Here is a 14,636-nt window from a genome sequence, read left to right on the forward strand (position 1 = left end):
CAATGAACTAACAAACTGCTTCTGACTTAGGGGAGGGGAAGATTGATACAAGATTTTTTACCTTTCTAGAAGATTCTGGGTTCAGAATGACTGAAAGGGTGAACACATTGCTAGTTCACTAGTGGCTTAGAATATAATATATTATTTTTGCTAAGATATAAATACGAAGTACTTCCTTTAGTGCTTTCCACACAGAGGAAGGTAGATAGGGTAAATCACAGGCAAAAGTACAAAGTCGGGGAAACCTATCTTCAGTAGTCCTAGGTTTATTTGTTATTCATTCTTTCTCAATAATTATCATTCTGTCTTTAAAAACAAAAAAAACGAAGAGAAAAAACTTTGTGCTTTTTAGTCTATTTCTAATTCTAAAATATAATACGTACTAGGACAAGGACGAAAAATTAAATAAAATAAAAGTGAAATTGATAGATTAGCCAAAACTCATTTTTATTTTTATTTACTTTTAAGCTCTGCTGGACTTGAGAACACACATTTTTAATAAATACTTACTATAATTCCAAAATCATTTTATGACTTATTCAAAGTATGTCAAGCATTAAAGAAGCTTTGGAAGGGCAGGAGTTTTTCAATCAACTCCAAATTCACATGTACCTGAAGACAGACTTGCTGAGTTCAATATTAAAAAGTAGTAGTCAGTCTCTCCCACTGAGATATATAATATTAATTTCAGGAGAAAGTGAGCCTCAGCTACAGATTTTGAAATCCTATTCTCGGGTGTTAATTCACAGGAAATTTTCTAGCATTTGACACCTTAAGCCAATTAACCTGTCTACTTGTGAGTTATCAGATACTTCTCTCCTTTGCCTAAGCTCTCCTCTTACCCTCGTCTTCAAACCCCCAGATCCTACCTACTATCACATGTCCCCTTCCTTTAGCCTGTGCCTCAGTGTTTTCCTCAAACTCTGTAATCATGCCTATAGCTTAGAGCTTCTGATTTGGCCAAATTAAAGTGGTAGCAATAACAGACACTTATACTAACAACTTACTAGGTATGTCTAATAAATGGAAGAATAATTATAGCTTTAAATACAAATCATATTAACTTCATTATAAATATTATTGGCATACAAGCACAAACTTTTAATATATGTCCACTCGTTGATCTATTTCTCATGCAGTTAGAAATTCTACTTACAAGTTTAAAAACTCAGAATGAAGATTGCAACTCTTAAGTAGCCAATGGTGATTTATTTGACCAAGATGTAGGATAAGTTTTGCAAATTTCAAATAAATATAAAGTTAGCAGCAAAAGTACTAAATTGTAGCACATGGCCTTTAATTATCAAGTTACTTTTAAACTAATCAAACTTCGGGAAAGGGTATCATTGCTTAAATTTATTTATTAATAAAAGTATACTTCTGATATTAGAGGTTAGAAATTGTAATGGCCTCCACAAAGCTACCAGCTTATCTTAGGCAATATATGAATGTTAGAGTACGGACCATGCAATTAAAGGTTACATACTGGCAAGAGACCAAAAATACATATATAAGGATTCTGAGACATAAGATCTTCAATAGATTTAAACTTTAATCTTTAAATTCTGAAATGACAAAATATGGGACATGACGTCCATGGGGAGAAAAACTATTAAGATGGTTTGACCAAGAATCAGTCAGTCATGCTCTTGGCCTTAGATTCAAACTTAATGGTATCAACTAAGTTTTCTTTCAGTCTGATAAATTTAACTCTTACATCATTAATGAGTGAATATGACAAATGAAATAGTATAGAATAAAATAATTGTGCTTATTTTACTCTTTTAATTAAGAAAGCTCAAGCTACTTAGGGTACCAAAAATATATATATACAGGGTACCAAAAACAAAAACTACTAATTCAAAGAATCAGAGACTTTTTTATCTTTTTACATCTTGTATGTGTGTGTGTGTGTGTGTGTGTATGTATTTACATCTTTTGTGTATACGTATATATATGTACACGTATAGGTATAACGTGGTTTATAAACTAAGTATTCATTGATGAAAACCTCCTTCCAAAGTGTTTAGAACAATTATCAGAATTTTTGTGTGTGTGTGTGTTTTTTTAGATTTCTATGGACCAAGAATATGTTCTTATAAATAAAAAATTGTTATATATATAAATATGTATATATTTAAATATATATAAAATTATAAATATATATTATATATAATATAAACAAAAAAATATGTATACACACATATATATGTATACACACACACACATATCTTCACATGGAAAATTCTCAGGCTTTATAAAAATTTACTATATGTAGAATTTTAAATGCAGGAAAGGGCTCAACTGAAGTCACCGAGTATCTGAATTTACACATGTATTTCTTAAGAACAAAATTTCAATAGACTGAAAGAATTTTGTGGTGTAAGCATAAGTCAGAACATAGTTAAACGTCTGCTGCCATCTTGTGGCTAATTTTACTTATGAATTTCTTCCATGTTATTTATATTTCAGTTCTAGTATTATTAGCTATCATGTGGCTAGTAATTCAATAGATATAAGAAAAAATTTCTGTTAACGTTACATTTCAGTATTAGGGTTATAAGTTTGGAAATGACTCTATAAGCTATCTAGTCTGACATTCTGATAAGAGCAGGAGTAATTTCTGCAATAAGGAATTACTACAGGTAAAGAAAACCATTTTATATACGGATACCTAGAAAAAATGGATGGATACCTACAAAATAAATCTTATAATGAGCAGTTTTGAAAGATTTATAACAAAAGTGGTCTCCATCATTCTTCTAGCTAGCATTCTATTGTATGTGCTAGCATTGTATTTCCCCCTCTGAATCTTTTGTGCAACAATTTTTTATTTATAAGAACATATTCTTGGTCCATAGAAATCTAAAAAAACACACATACACAAACAAAAGTCTGATAATTGTTCTAAACACTTTGGAAGGAGGTTTTCATCAATGAATACTTTATAAACCACATTATACCTAAATGTCTTCCAAGGTTTCACACTTAACTGTGATTACATGTTTCATTCCCACAGAAACACCCAATGCAATCTCAGTTACAGTACTATTGTACTGAAAAGGGTCATCTATTATATCAGCACATTCTCTTCAATCTATGTCATTTGTGCAAAGAGCAAGAGGTCTATATCTGTCTATCACATGTCTCTCTCATATATAGAGAAGCAGCAGCCAAATTATCTTTTAGGGACCTAGATTTCATCCAGGGATACCTGATTTCAGGCAAGTCATTTAACTTCAATATTTTGATTCTCTCATCTATTTTCAATCTGTATGGTATAATGATAATTATATATTTATGATAGCATTTGATTTTAAGAGGTTCACGTGAGAAAAATAGATTGGGAACATGCTATTAGCTATCTATTGCTTTCAGTAAGATTTTTTTTTTTTTTTTGGCCAGACGCAGTGGCTCACGCCTGTAATCCCAGCACTTTGGGAGGCCAAGGTGGGCAGACTGCCTGAGCTCAGGAGTTCAAGACCAGCCTGGGCAACACAGTGAAACCCCATCTCTACTAATATACAAAAAATTAGCAGGGCGTGGAGGCGTGCACCTGTAGTCCCAGCTACTCAGAAGGCTAAGGCAAGAGAATCACTTGAATCCAGGAGGCAGAGGGTGCAGTGAGCTGAGATCATGCCACTACACACTCCAGCCTAGGCAACAGAGTGAGACTCTCGTCTCCAAAAAAACAAACAAACAAAAATCAAAATGCTCTTTAATTTTTAGCCATGTCTAAGAGTACCAATGAAAAAATCACAGGGTACATTACAAGAAGTCCCAAAATCTTCACTGAATCAGAGCCACGGGAACCATGAGACTATGAAGGCCTACCTTATGTAAGCCAAAAACTCAAACGATGTTTTCTGTACCTACACTATATAAAATATTTCCTAAAACAACTTATTAAATCAGTTTTTTTAATATACACAAAACTAAAACTCTCCATTCATAATAAATAAGTCATTAAAAATGTACATGTTTAGTCTGAGTGCACTGTCATAAAATTGAAACTTTCATTATAATACTGTTTTAAGAACTTACAGCATCTGCTTTACAAATGGTGTTGGCTACATGTCGACACAGCATCTTTAGCCAGTTTTCTTTTGGAAGTTCATCTGATGTCATCTGGAAACTGAGTAGCACATTTGCCTGCTCTGTTGGTGGCCTCACAAGCAAGGCAAAAGCATTATGGCAATCTAGGGTTCCAGAATAACCATAAACATTAAGTGTCACTCCTTGGAAAATGACAGATGTATGCAAGTTTAGTTCCCTCAGAGCAATGAAATTCCAATGAAATGAACTCTCTCTTCTCCACTTTCCTCGTCCTCTCTATTTTTAATAAGACAACATCACCATAATAAGTTGAAGTACTAAAAAGACAATATAGTATACCACGTAAGGAACTAATGATGATAAGTTAATGACATTAATTAAACAGTATTTTCCACATCATTTAATATTTTCTATAAAAATATTAAAAGTGTTATAAAAGGTGCATGACCAAGATGCTAAAATACAACCTATTTTAAACAAAGTCTGCCATAATTAAAATCCAAAAATGAAGATTTTTAAAACAAAGATAGAGTCAGCCTTCCGTATCTGTGGGTCTGCATCTGTGGATTCAATCAACTGCTGACCGAAAATAGTAGAAAAAATACTACAAAATAGATTGTATCTGTATTACACATGTACAGACTTTTTATTCTTGTCATCATTCCCTAAAGAATATAGTATAACAACTGTTTACTCAGCATTTACATTGTGTAGGTACTATAAGTAACCTAGAAATGACTTATAGTACATGGGAAGATGTGTATAGGTTACATGTAAACACTATGCAATTTTACATCCAGGACTTGAGCATCCCAGATTTTGGTAACCAACGTAGGTCCAGTAACCATCCCCCATGGATACCAAGGGACAACTATACTATGTAATCTTTAATAAATCCAGAATTTGTCAACTAAGTGAAAAGAGCAGTAAGTTGCTAAGTTTTCTTTAAGAATCATTTCTTGGCTGGGCGCAGTGGTTCATGCCTGTAATCCCAGCACTTTGCAAGGCCGAAGTGGGCGGATCACTTGAGATCAGGAGTTTGAGATCAGCCTGGCCAACATGGTGAAACCCTGTCTCTACTAAAATTACAAAAAAATTAGCCAGGCATAATGACACACGCCTGTAATCCCAGCTACTCAGGAGGCTGAGGCAGGAGAATCCTGGCGGGGGCTGCAGTGAACCAAGTTCACGCCACTGCACTCCAGCTTGGGTGACAAAGTAAGACTTCATCTCAAAAAACAAACAAACAAACAAAACCCCACAAAAAAACAAAGAATTATTTCTTATAAAGGAAAAAAAAAAAAAGAATAATTTCTCATGAACTGAAACCTTTCATTATTAGAGGAATCAGTAATGGAAAGAGCTAAACATTGTAAAAACATATGCCTAACATCCAAAATATGGCCATGCACATACACCACTGGGTGTCAGTTAAATAGATGACACTGTTGTAGGTAGTTATAAATTTTCAGCAATTTCAGGCCTTCACAGAACCTGCTCTGTAACACTACCAAAGTTTAGAGTAAAACATTCCTTAATACACATATGACTCCCTATCAAGTCTACCAGTTACTCTGGGTTTATTTATTGCACTCACATCTATTCCTGATCCATACCTTAAACCTAGCCCTAAAAATGCAGCTGTTGGCAACAGTGAAAGTGTTAAGATACGGGGTACAGGTAATAGATTGGTTATTCTGTATTCTGAAGGAAACAAAAAAATAAATTTTGGTGTGGGAATAGGCTAGGCTAGGGTGTTATTTTAATACATAGCCATTTAAAAGCTCTTTGACCTTTAACAGATGAGGGTATCCTATAGGTTGAGATAGTACTTTCATTTGAGAAAATAAAAAGTCAGTTCTGTTCCTAGAGATGGAGTTGGGATAGAGGTGCAAGAACAATTACTTTAGCAGTCTGATCAACTATATTGAAAGATAATTTACCAATTAAAAAAAGCCAAAATGGAGTAAATCAAACCTACAATGAATATAAACTATTTTTATATAACCAAGAATGTATCCGACCAGCATACCTTCTGTCTCTCTTATGTCCAATACCTTCTTAATCTGAGAAAGGGGCATTAGGTGAATATGCTTAAGAGAAGCTGGGGGTCGGGTTTGGCCATGAGGACTCCTAAAAGTGCCAATAACCTTGTGCCGTTTTCTTGCTATCTGATTATAGAAAATAAAAAAGTATCAGTCAATAAAATGAAGAAAAGTAAGGACCAAATACTTAAGAAATAACATAGCACTAATCACATAAATCCATTATAACTCATTTAGTGATTATTCATTACAAAGTTGTTATAAGCAGAGTTACTATGTAACAAAAGTCAGACATGTAATTGTATAGCAGAAATGCTCATGTTTATATAAGACGAGTTCAAACGTCAGGAAAACAGGCCAAGGGATATTTTGCAAAAGGTCCCAGAGGTATGAAAAAACTAGAAGCATGATGAGAAGAGATGGAATCAAGGAATGACAGAATCTTAAATAAAAGTCCTAGAATTCAGGAGAAGAGGAATAGTTGGCTAAGCAAAACAATTAAGTGATTTTAAGTTTAATTTTTTAAAAGTAAAAACAGTAAGTGTTCTTTTGATGACAAATGCCAGTACATCAGAGTTAAAAAAAAAAAAACAAAAACAAACCCTTAAAATACAGAAAAAACATTTAAAAGTTAAATATATCCTTAAATCCAAAATTAGTTGCAGTATAACATAATCTGTCATTAAGAAAAAATAGATTTTATCCATTTTGAATGTTTCTAACACTTATTAAATATGATGATGGTTACAGGTTTTTATCAGGTTAAGAATGTACCATCATTTCCATTCCCAATTCACTAAGAGTTTTATTTTTCCTAAACAAACAAGCTAAAGAACAACAGTTTATTTAAGATTATGTTTTTATTTTATTTTTATTTATTATGAACTCTGAAGTCCAAATTTAATGTTATAAATAAAGCAGTTTTTGTTGAAGTGATTCTAAGACAGGGAGGCTACAAGAGATAGAACAAAAATATCAACAGATTCAAGAAGGTAGGGAAAATGAGAAGCCAGGGACTTGGGAGCTACAGAAGATGACCAATACCAGAAAGTAAAGTGAATGGCAAGTTAATGAACCAATTACAGAAGACTTCAAGGAATTTGGAGGGGATATAAGATCAAAAATTTAAAGTAAGTCATAGCTCTCAGGAATAAGGGATGAAAACCAGAATGGAGCAGCAAAGAAATAAAGATAACCTAACTATTAGATGAATAGAGCAAGCTGACTTAGGAACTCCAATACGAAAAACCTATAAAAGCTTTAATAGAAGCAAACAATGTATAGAGAAACTATATACAGTAAAACCCCATGATGATGCAAATCCAGATAAAATATAATTGAAAATTGACTCCGCCGAGCATCTGTTCTCAATCAGGGCAGGCTAAACTCCTTTTTATGAGGGAAACAGGTAGTTGAGAATTATCTGCCTCATGATTTTTTTGACTTTCTCACTTCAGGAGACAGTCAATTGTGTATAGTAGTTTGACTGTCTTTACTTTTGTGCTTTTTATAACATAATTGACCAAAAAAAAGTATTTTTCATTTAGTCTCATAACGACAAAACTCTGCATTTAACATAAGTGAATTTTTGGTGAGATTTTATTGTACCTGTAACTGTTCTGCACATGAACTGTTCTTTAAGATTCCCTTGTATTTTATAGTATAAATAATAATGTATGTGATATATAAAAAGGCAACACTTTGATAGAAGTAGAAAAGGACAAAAGGAAAGCATGTAAGACTTTAAAGAAAAGGGAGGCAGGTGCAATAACTCATGCCTGTAATCCCAACGGTAATCTCAACACTTTGGGAGGCTGAGGTGGGTTAATTGTTTGAGTCCGGGATTTCGAGACCAGCCTAGGCAACATGGCAAAACCAGTCTCTACTAAAAATAATTAGACTGGTGTGGTGGTGGTGTCTATAGTCCCAGCTACTTGGGATGTTGGGATAAGAAAATCACCAGAGCCCAGGAAGTCAAGGCTGCAGTGAGCTGTGATCTTGCCACTGCACTCCAAGCTGGGCAATGACAGTAAGATCCTGTCTAAAAAAGAAAAAGAGAGGAAAAAAAAAAAAAAGAAAGAAAGAAAAGAAAGGAGAGGAGAGAAAAGAAAAAGGAAACTCTTTAATCATTTTGATGAAGGTAACAGAAAGTTTCCAGCGATAGAAAAGTCAAGAGTCTTCTTATTAATGTCTGTTTAATCAAAATGAACATTTTTCTCTTCTGAGATGAAGGGAAACCACACTTCTTTTTATCCGTCACTACTGTTGTTTAAAAATACGTATTAGAGGGATGAACACGTTAAAACACACACACGTAATTCAATTTGCTTGCAGGGGTAATACAAAAAGAAAATCTAACTTGAATAAGTAAGAATTTTAGAATTAGATTCATTATACCCCATCTGACCCCTCATTCACTCTAAAACCTGCTGATTTAAGAAGAATCGAGGAATCATAAAGAATTCATAATAGTAAATTATCAATTTATCTCCCTCTTCAACAAAATACAATCGCATCATTATTGAAAAAAAAATTAGTTAAATTTCAAAAAACTCAGAATTATTTTATAAATCTTGAATAAGTAAACATAGAAACAAGAAGTTATCAGATTTCTTGACCTAAGCATTTATTTGCATGGAAATAAATTTTCATTTTAACTTAGATTTGAAGTAATGAAAGTTTATACTTCTTAATATTAGACCTTCTTCTAAAGGCATTCTATTAACAGTTTTAAATCATCAATTGTCCTCAATTTTTAAAAAAATGATTATTTGAGTTTACTTTAAAATTCTACATTATACTTCAATTAAAGCTTGGTTTTAAATATTCAGGGAAGTTACAAAAATCGGCAGTGTTATTATACTATATGAAGTACATCTTTACCTCTAGGCAATCATTGAAGAGGAAAAGAGTCACCTGTTCTCCTCTGTCACAGGGGTGCTCACCTAGAGAAATTGTTTCAACCCGTTGTATTAAGCTTCGGTGAGAAGATAAAAGATTAGCCTGTATAGGTTGAAAATATTAACAAAAGAGATCACTTGGTATCAAGTAATTTTTAAGAAGTTGTAATTTAAAAGAAAGTAGTGCCAAGATATTATTTATACTGAAACCACAGAAACCTCATTAACAAGAAGGAAAAAATAAAGTAATTATTGCTAAGAATACTTACTGGACATCCATCTACTTCATAAACAACATCAAAAATTTGCTTTTGAGCTTCTGTTTTTCTCTTATCCTCATTAATATGCCTGAAAAAGTGATTTTTAAAACTTTTAAAATAGAACATGAAAACTGCAACAAACACAACTTATGTCACAAGTTGTGTTTGATGTGAATGTCTTAATTTTGACAAGTGAATCAGTTAAAATATTCCTTAAAAGTATCCTATTACATTAAAAAAGTTTCCATGCCTATGGAGCCCAGGATGAGGAAAACAAACAAACAGCTTCCAGCCAGGTGCGGTGGCTTGCGCCCATAATCCCAGCCCTTTGGGAGGCCAAGAGGAGTGGATCACTGAGGTCAGGAGTTCGAGACCAGCCTGAACAACATGGTGAAACTCTGTCTCTACTAAAAATATAAAAATTAGCTGGGTATGGTGGCAGGCACCTGTAATCCCAGCTACTCGGTGGCTGAGGCAGGACAATCACTTGAACCCAGGAGGCGGAGGTTGCAGTGAGTCAAGACCGCACCATTCCACTCCAGCCTAGGCAATAAGAGTGAAACTCTATCTCAAGAAAAACAAAAAACAAAAAACTTCCATAGACTCCTTCAGAAAAGTATGTTTTACTATTATTCCTTTCTATATTCTTTACTATACAGCCTATGCACTTTATAAAACACATTAAACCTGTACAAAATTAAGACTAATAAAATTTTGAAGTTCTCAATATAAGTTCAAATAAGGTTTTATGGAAGTCTTCCCAAGTCATAGGCTAATCATTTCACTGAAATAAAAACTAAGGCTACTGCTCCAGACAAGATAGAATAACAGGGGATGAACTTACTTTTCTGCCTGAAACAACTAAAAAAATCAGTCAAAATATAAAGAAACAAGGGTTCTCAAGACACTTAACATCCATTTCTGTGAAACAGAAACAAGACAAGCCCTACAACTGTCCTGGCTTATAGCCTAGAGAAAGCAAAGAAAGCACAGATAGTGCCTAGCTATATCCCTAAGAGAAAGAAACAAATGTGGGAGTCCAGTGTGATCAGATGCCTAGTTTGAAGGGCAAATTACTGGAAAACTGCTGCACAGAGAGAACTCCCTCTGTTTTCGGAAGGCTTCCTTGTGTACACAGTTCTCAACATGATCACTGCATGTGTGTAAGAAAACTATCCGAGGTTAGGGAAGACATGTTAAAAAATTAGAGGTAACAGTGCTCAGTGCTCATATGGCATGGAACAGTGACATCAATCAGAGTGGAAAACTTCAAGATTAATGTGACCTCAGGGTAGAGTACTAAGAAAGGTCTTTCCTCAATAGTGGGGAAAATTAACCCAGACTAAATACTGTTCTGATTCTGCCTAACAAAGTTTAAGGGCAAGACATGAAAATATCAAACTGTTTGCAAGCTACTTAACTACATGCCGGGAGAAACTAAAAAACATTTTTAAGAATACAAAAATATCTAGCTCTCAGAAAAGTAAAACTGATAATGTCTAGAATCCAATAAAATGATACCAGGTATGCAAAGAAACAGGAAAATAAGACTAATGAGAAAAAAAAAAAAAAACCTGAAACAGAGATGAGTGAATTAGTAAAGTTATTATACTCTCGTCATAAATTCAAAAAACTGCAAGGAGGATTGAACATTTTAAGCAAAAACATGAAAAATATTTTTAAAAGATCTTATTTATTGACCAAATAAAAGTATCATTTTTCATTAGCCTCGTAACAACAAAATTCTGCATTTAACACAAGTGAATTTTTGGTGAGATTTGATTGTATCTGTAACTGTTCTGCACATGAACTGTTCTTCAAGATTTTCTTGCAATTCATATGTACATGATACATAAGGCGGCAACACTTTGGCAGAAGTAGGAAAGTACAAAAGGAAAGCATATAAGACTTAAAAGAAAAAGGAAGCGGTGGCCATTTCTGATGACCCAAATCAGTCATATAGAGATAGAAGCTACAATGTTTTAGATGAAAAATATACTGGATAAGAGTAACAGCAAATTAAACACTACAAAAGAAAAGCTTAGTAAAACTGAAGACAGCAATAATGTCAAAGTCAAAAATAAAATATACATTTCTAATTTTACTTTTTATCAGCGAAGCAAGAATTATACTTCAGGGCATACATACTGACCAGGTGGTCTTCAAATAATCAAGTCTGTTCTAATAATAAAGAGAAGGTTGGGAGTTTTATCAGAAAGAGAAATGTGATTATGTATTGTTTTTAAAGAAAGTTCACTGACTCTAGTAAAGTTTTGGGGAACTGGCAAGCTGAGTGGTGAATGATAGTAGTGAGTAAAACTAGTTACAGAGTCATGGCAGGTTGCTTCAGCAACTATTAGGTAAAACCGATTGTAGGATTATAGCAGGCCATTTTAAGCCGCTGGGCTTGTGGAAAATTTAACTATTAGAACAGCTGCCATGTGCCCTGAGTGTTTTTCCCCTCTGGCCCTCAACTCTGATTTAGTTGGGTATAACAAGAATGATCCAATTTTGTATAATCAACGCTCACATTTCCCCCTTTGATCAAGATCGTTCTCTGAAAGCAAAGCTAATCAATCATCTTGAAGTTAGGCTTAATCGTCCCTCAGGGCCTGGACAAACCTGTCCTGGTTGTCTCCATCCCACATTGTGGGGAAGATATAGAGGGTCTATGTCAGGGAGCTGGGCCACATTTCAGTATCAAAAAGGACAGAAGGGAAAATTTTCTCAGGGCAGCTTTGCCTGAAGTCCAGCACTGAGCTCCATCTTGTTAGTTCCATAAGTATTAGCAGCCATCTCAAAGTGTTAAGCTAACATTAACCTGTTGGGAGAGTTGGCTTTACAAAGATTAGACAAGCAATAAAAACAAGGCTTAAAAATCATAACAAAAAATAATATAATAAATTCAGTTTGTACAATCATTTTGAAACAGAACACAAGCCTGATGGCAACTAACTAAACAAATCAAAAGACTGTTGTGGGTACTGGATGAGACTAATTGTTGTCATTGAGTAGTATTTTAGAACTGGGTTGAACTAAAGCAAAGAATGCCAACTCTACAGAAGGGACCACCAGTACATTTTGAACAAAAAGTTGTGTTATAGATATTGCTAAAGTTACTAGTGGAATAAAAGGATTTCTTAGGGCAGGTTTTGTCAAGTTACTTATAGCAGTTACTGATTGTGAAATTTAATTACAGTATTATTTTGTCAAGCCAAAAAGACAGGCATCAAGAGGGGTAGGAGTGTCATCATATGGAGTCTTGCCCCACTGTCTTGGGAAAGGCTGTCTACAGCATTAAAAAAATGTCAGCTTCCTGTCCTGGTTTGCAGTTTGAATGTCTCTGATTAAAGCATAAGATATTTTGGTGAACATTTTTTTTTTTTTTTTTTTTTTTTGAGACGGAGTCTTGCTCTGTCGCCCAGGCTGGAGTGCGGTGGCGCAATCTCCACTCACTGCAAGCTCCGCCTCCCGGGTTCACGCCATTCTCCTGCCTCAGCCTCCTGTGTGGCTGGGACTACAGGCGCCCGCCACCGCGCCCGGCTAATTTTTGTATTTTTAGTAGAGACGGGGTTTCACCGTATTAGCCAGGATGGTCTCGATCTCCTGACCTCGTGATCCGCCCATCTCGGCCTCCCAAAGTGCTGGGATTACAGGCGTGAGCCACCGCGCCCGGCCTTTGGTGAACATTTTATGTGGCCCATACATCAGGCACAAGACTTGTTTCTTAAAATTTATCTAGTTTCCATTGACAGGGCTTTAGAAACAGTACAGTTCCCATTTTTAGCAATTTTATGGAAGACAGTTGGATTGGAGAAACCCGGAAGAATTTAGGATCTAGTCTATAGGTAGATAACAAGAATTCAAAAACAACCAACAGAGCGACACTGTAAAAGGTATATTATAGCTTTTTATTAGAAATATAACTTTTTTTCTATACTGATCACATATAAATCTCAGATTTTTAAAACCTCTTGAGGCTAGGAAACCAAACCAAGGCAGATTTTATATTTTACTTACACTCTTAAGGTTCCTGGGTCTGCCAAGAAGTGACAGTTTTTAATTTACTCACTGTAAGGCTAGGAACCTTTGAAGGCAGGCATTTTATGCATATTGTCAAATATGACATTTCAGTCAAAGCCTTGGTAATATAACCTATGTTTTCAATTGTTTTCTGGTATAAACAGAGCAGATTTCTATTAGACTTAGGTAAATAACTATATTGCTAAAAGAATGCTCAAAAAGTTTTCAAACTGTGGAGGAATCAAACAGAAAAAAAAGTTCTATCTATATTTACAAAAGCATACTTTATCAAACTGTTGTAAATTATAGATAGCTTGAGAGAGAAGATTTTCTTAAGTCTGGAAAACAAAACATTTGCATAAAGAACCAAAGTCATTAAAACATTTCTTCATCAGTTATTCAATCTTATGTAATTCATTTTTGTTCTGCTTGATCTCGTTTCATGAATCCAACAATTTTTTAAATTAGAGTCTTGGAAATTTTTATCAAGTTCATTGATCTTAAAGTTATCAGAAACTTGACTTAAGGGCACTTGTTAGATAGAATCATTTTCATGATTATCAGTGCTTTTAGAGAAGAATTCCAAACCGTAACTAGATGATGAAAACTTAGAATAGCCATAGTCTAAGAAGCTGATGAAAGTTTGCAACTGACAACAAAATGCAGTTATCTCTATTAAACATGGCATTAAGATAACCAAAATTATAATAACAGACTTCTATAATTTATATAATTTGTGAAACATATCAACAAATACCCACAAATGCAACTAAAAGAAGATCTAGTATCATTTATCATTTGTCAATGTCTTTTACACAGTTTATCAAATAAGCCTAATAATTTAATATCTCTCAAGACAAGAAAAATCTTTTGAGGCTTTCCAGGGGTTCCACCTCATAAATCTCAGTTAAGTTTAGGTAAAAAAGACTAAAACTAGAATTTGATTTTGGGGAAGTTTGTCGAAGATGTTGAAAGTCTCAAGACATTTGATCAAAACAGGATCACAGGTCACTTGTGAAATAATAGTCATTTATGTAACCAGAGTGATAATCAAAAGGCTTTAAAAGGAATACAGAGCTACACGGATTAAAAAACAAAAAAAACCTTAACCTTTTAAAATCTCAGTTGTTTGTTTTGTATATTACGCATATGGGTTTTATTTTAAGTAATCAAAAACCTAATAAAGGCAACACAGGACATTTTCTTGATAAAACATAAAATCTGTTTCTTAGGCCAGTTATCAAAAAGGCAAAGAAAAACTTTCTGCAGTATGATTGTTCCTTCTTGGGGGAAGCTCATTTAGATAACCTGGAAGTTGAGCCAGATGAAAAGAGCACTTGAATTTAATTAGA

At 34.1% G+C, this 14,636-nt stretch overlaps 1 protein-coding gene across 4 annotated transcripts in view; it reads right to left on the reverse strand.

The window, feature by feature from the left end:
- ECT2 (epithelial cell transforming 2) overlaps positions 1-14,636 on the reverse strand; it is an 80,812-nt gene that overhangs the window by 10,416 nt on the left and 55,760 nt on the right. For all 4 annotated transcript variants that reach the window (XM_003894820.3, XM_009201353.3, XM_009201351.4 and 1 more), the window contains 4 exons: positions 9,271-9,349; positions 8,985-9,104; positions 6,089-6,227; positions 4,045-4,199 (listed from right to left, as the gene is read on the reverse strand). In XM_003894820.3, the coding sequence (XP_003894869.1) occupies positions 4,045-4,199; positions 6,089-6,227; positions 8,985-9,104; positions 9,271-9,349 (493 nt within the window). The remainder of the gene's footprint in view (positions 1-4,044; positions 4,200-6,088; positions 6,228-8,984; positions 9,105-9,270; positions 9,350-14,636) is intronic.

This window comes from Papio anubis, chromosome 2, assembly GCF_008728515.1.
Source record: "Papio anubis isolate 15944 chromosome 2, Panubis1.0, whole genome shotgun sequence".
Classification (NCBI taxonomy): Eukaryota; Metazoa; Chordata; class Mammalia; order Primates; family Cercopithecidae; genus Papio; species Papio anubis.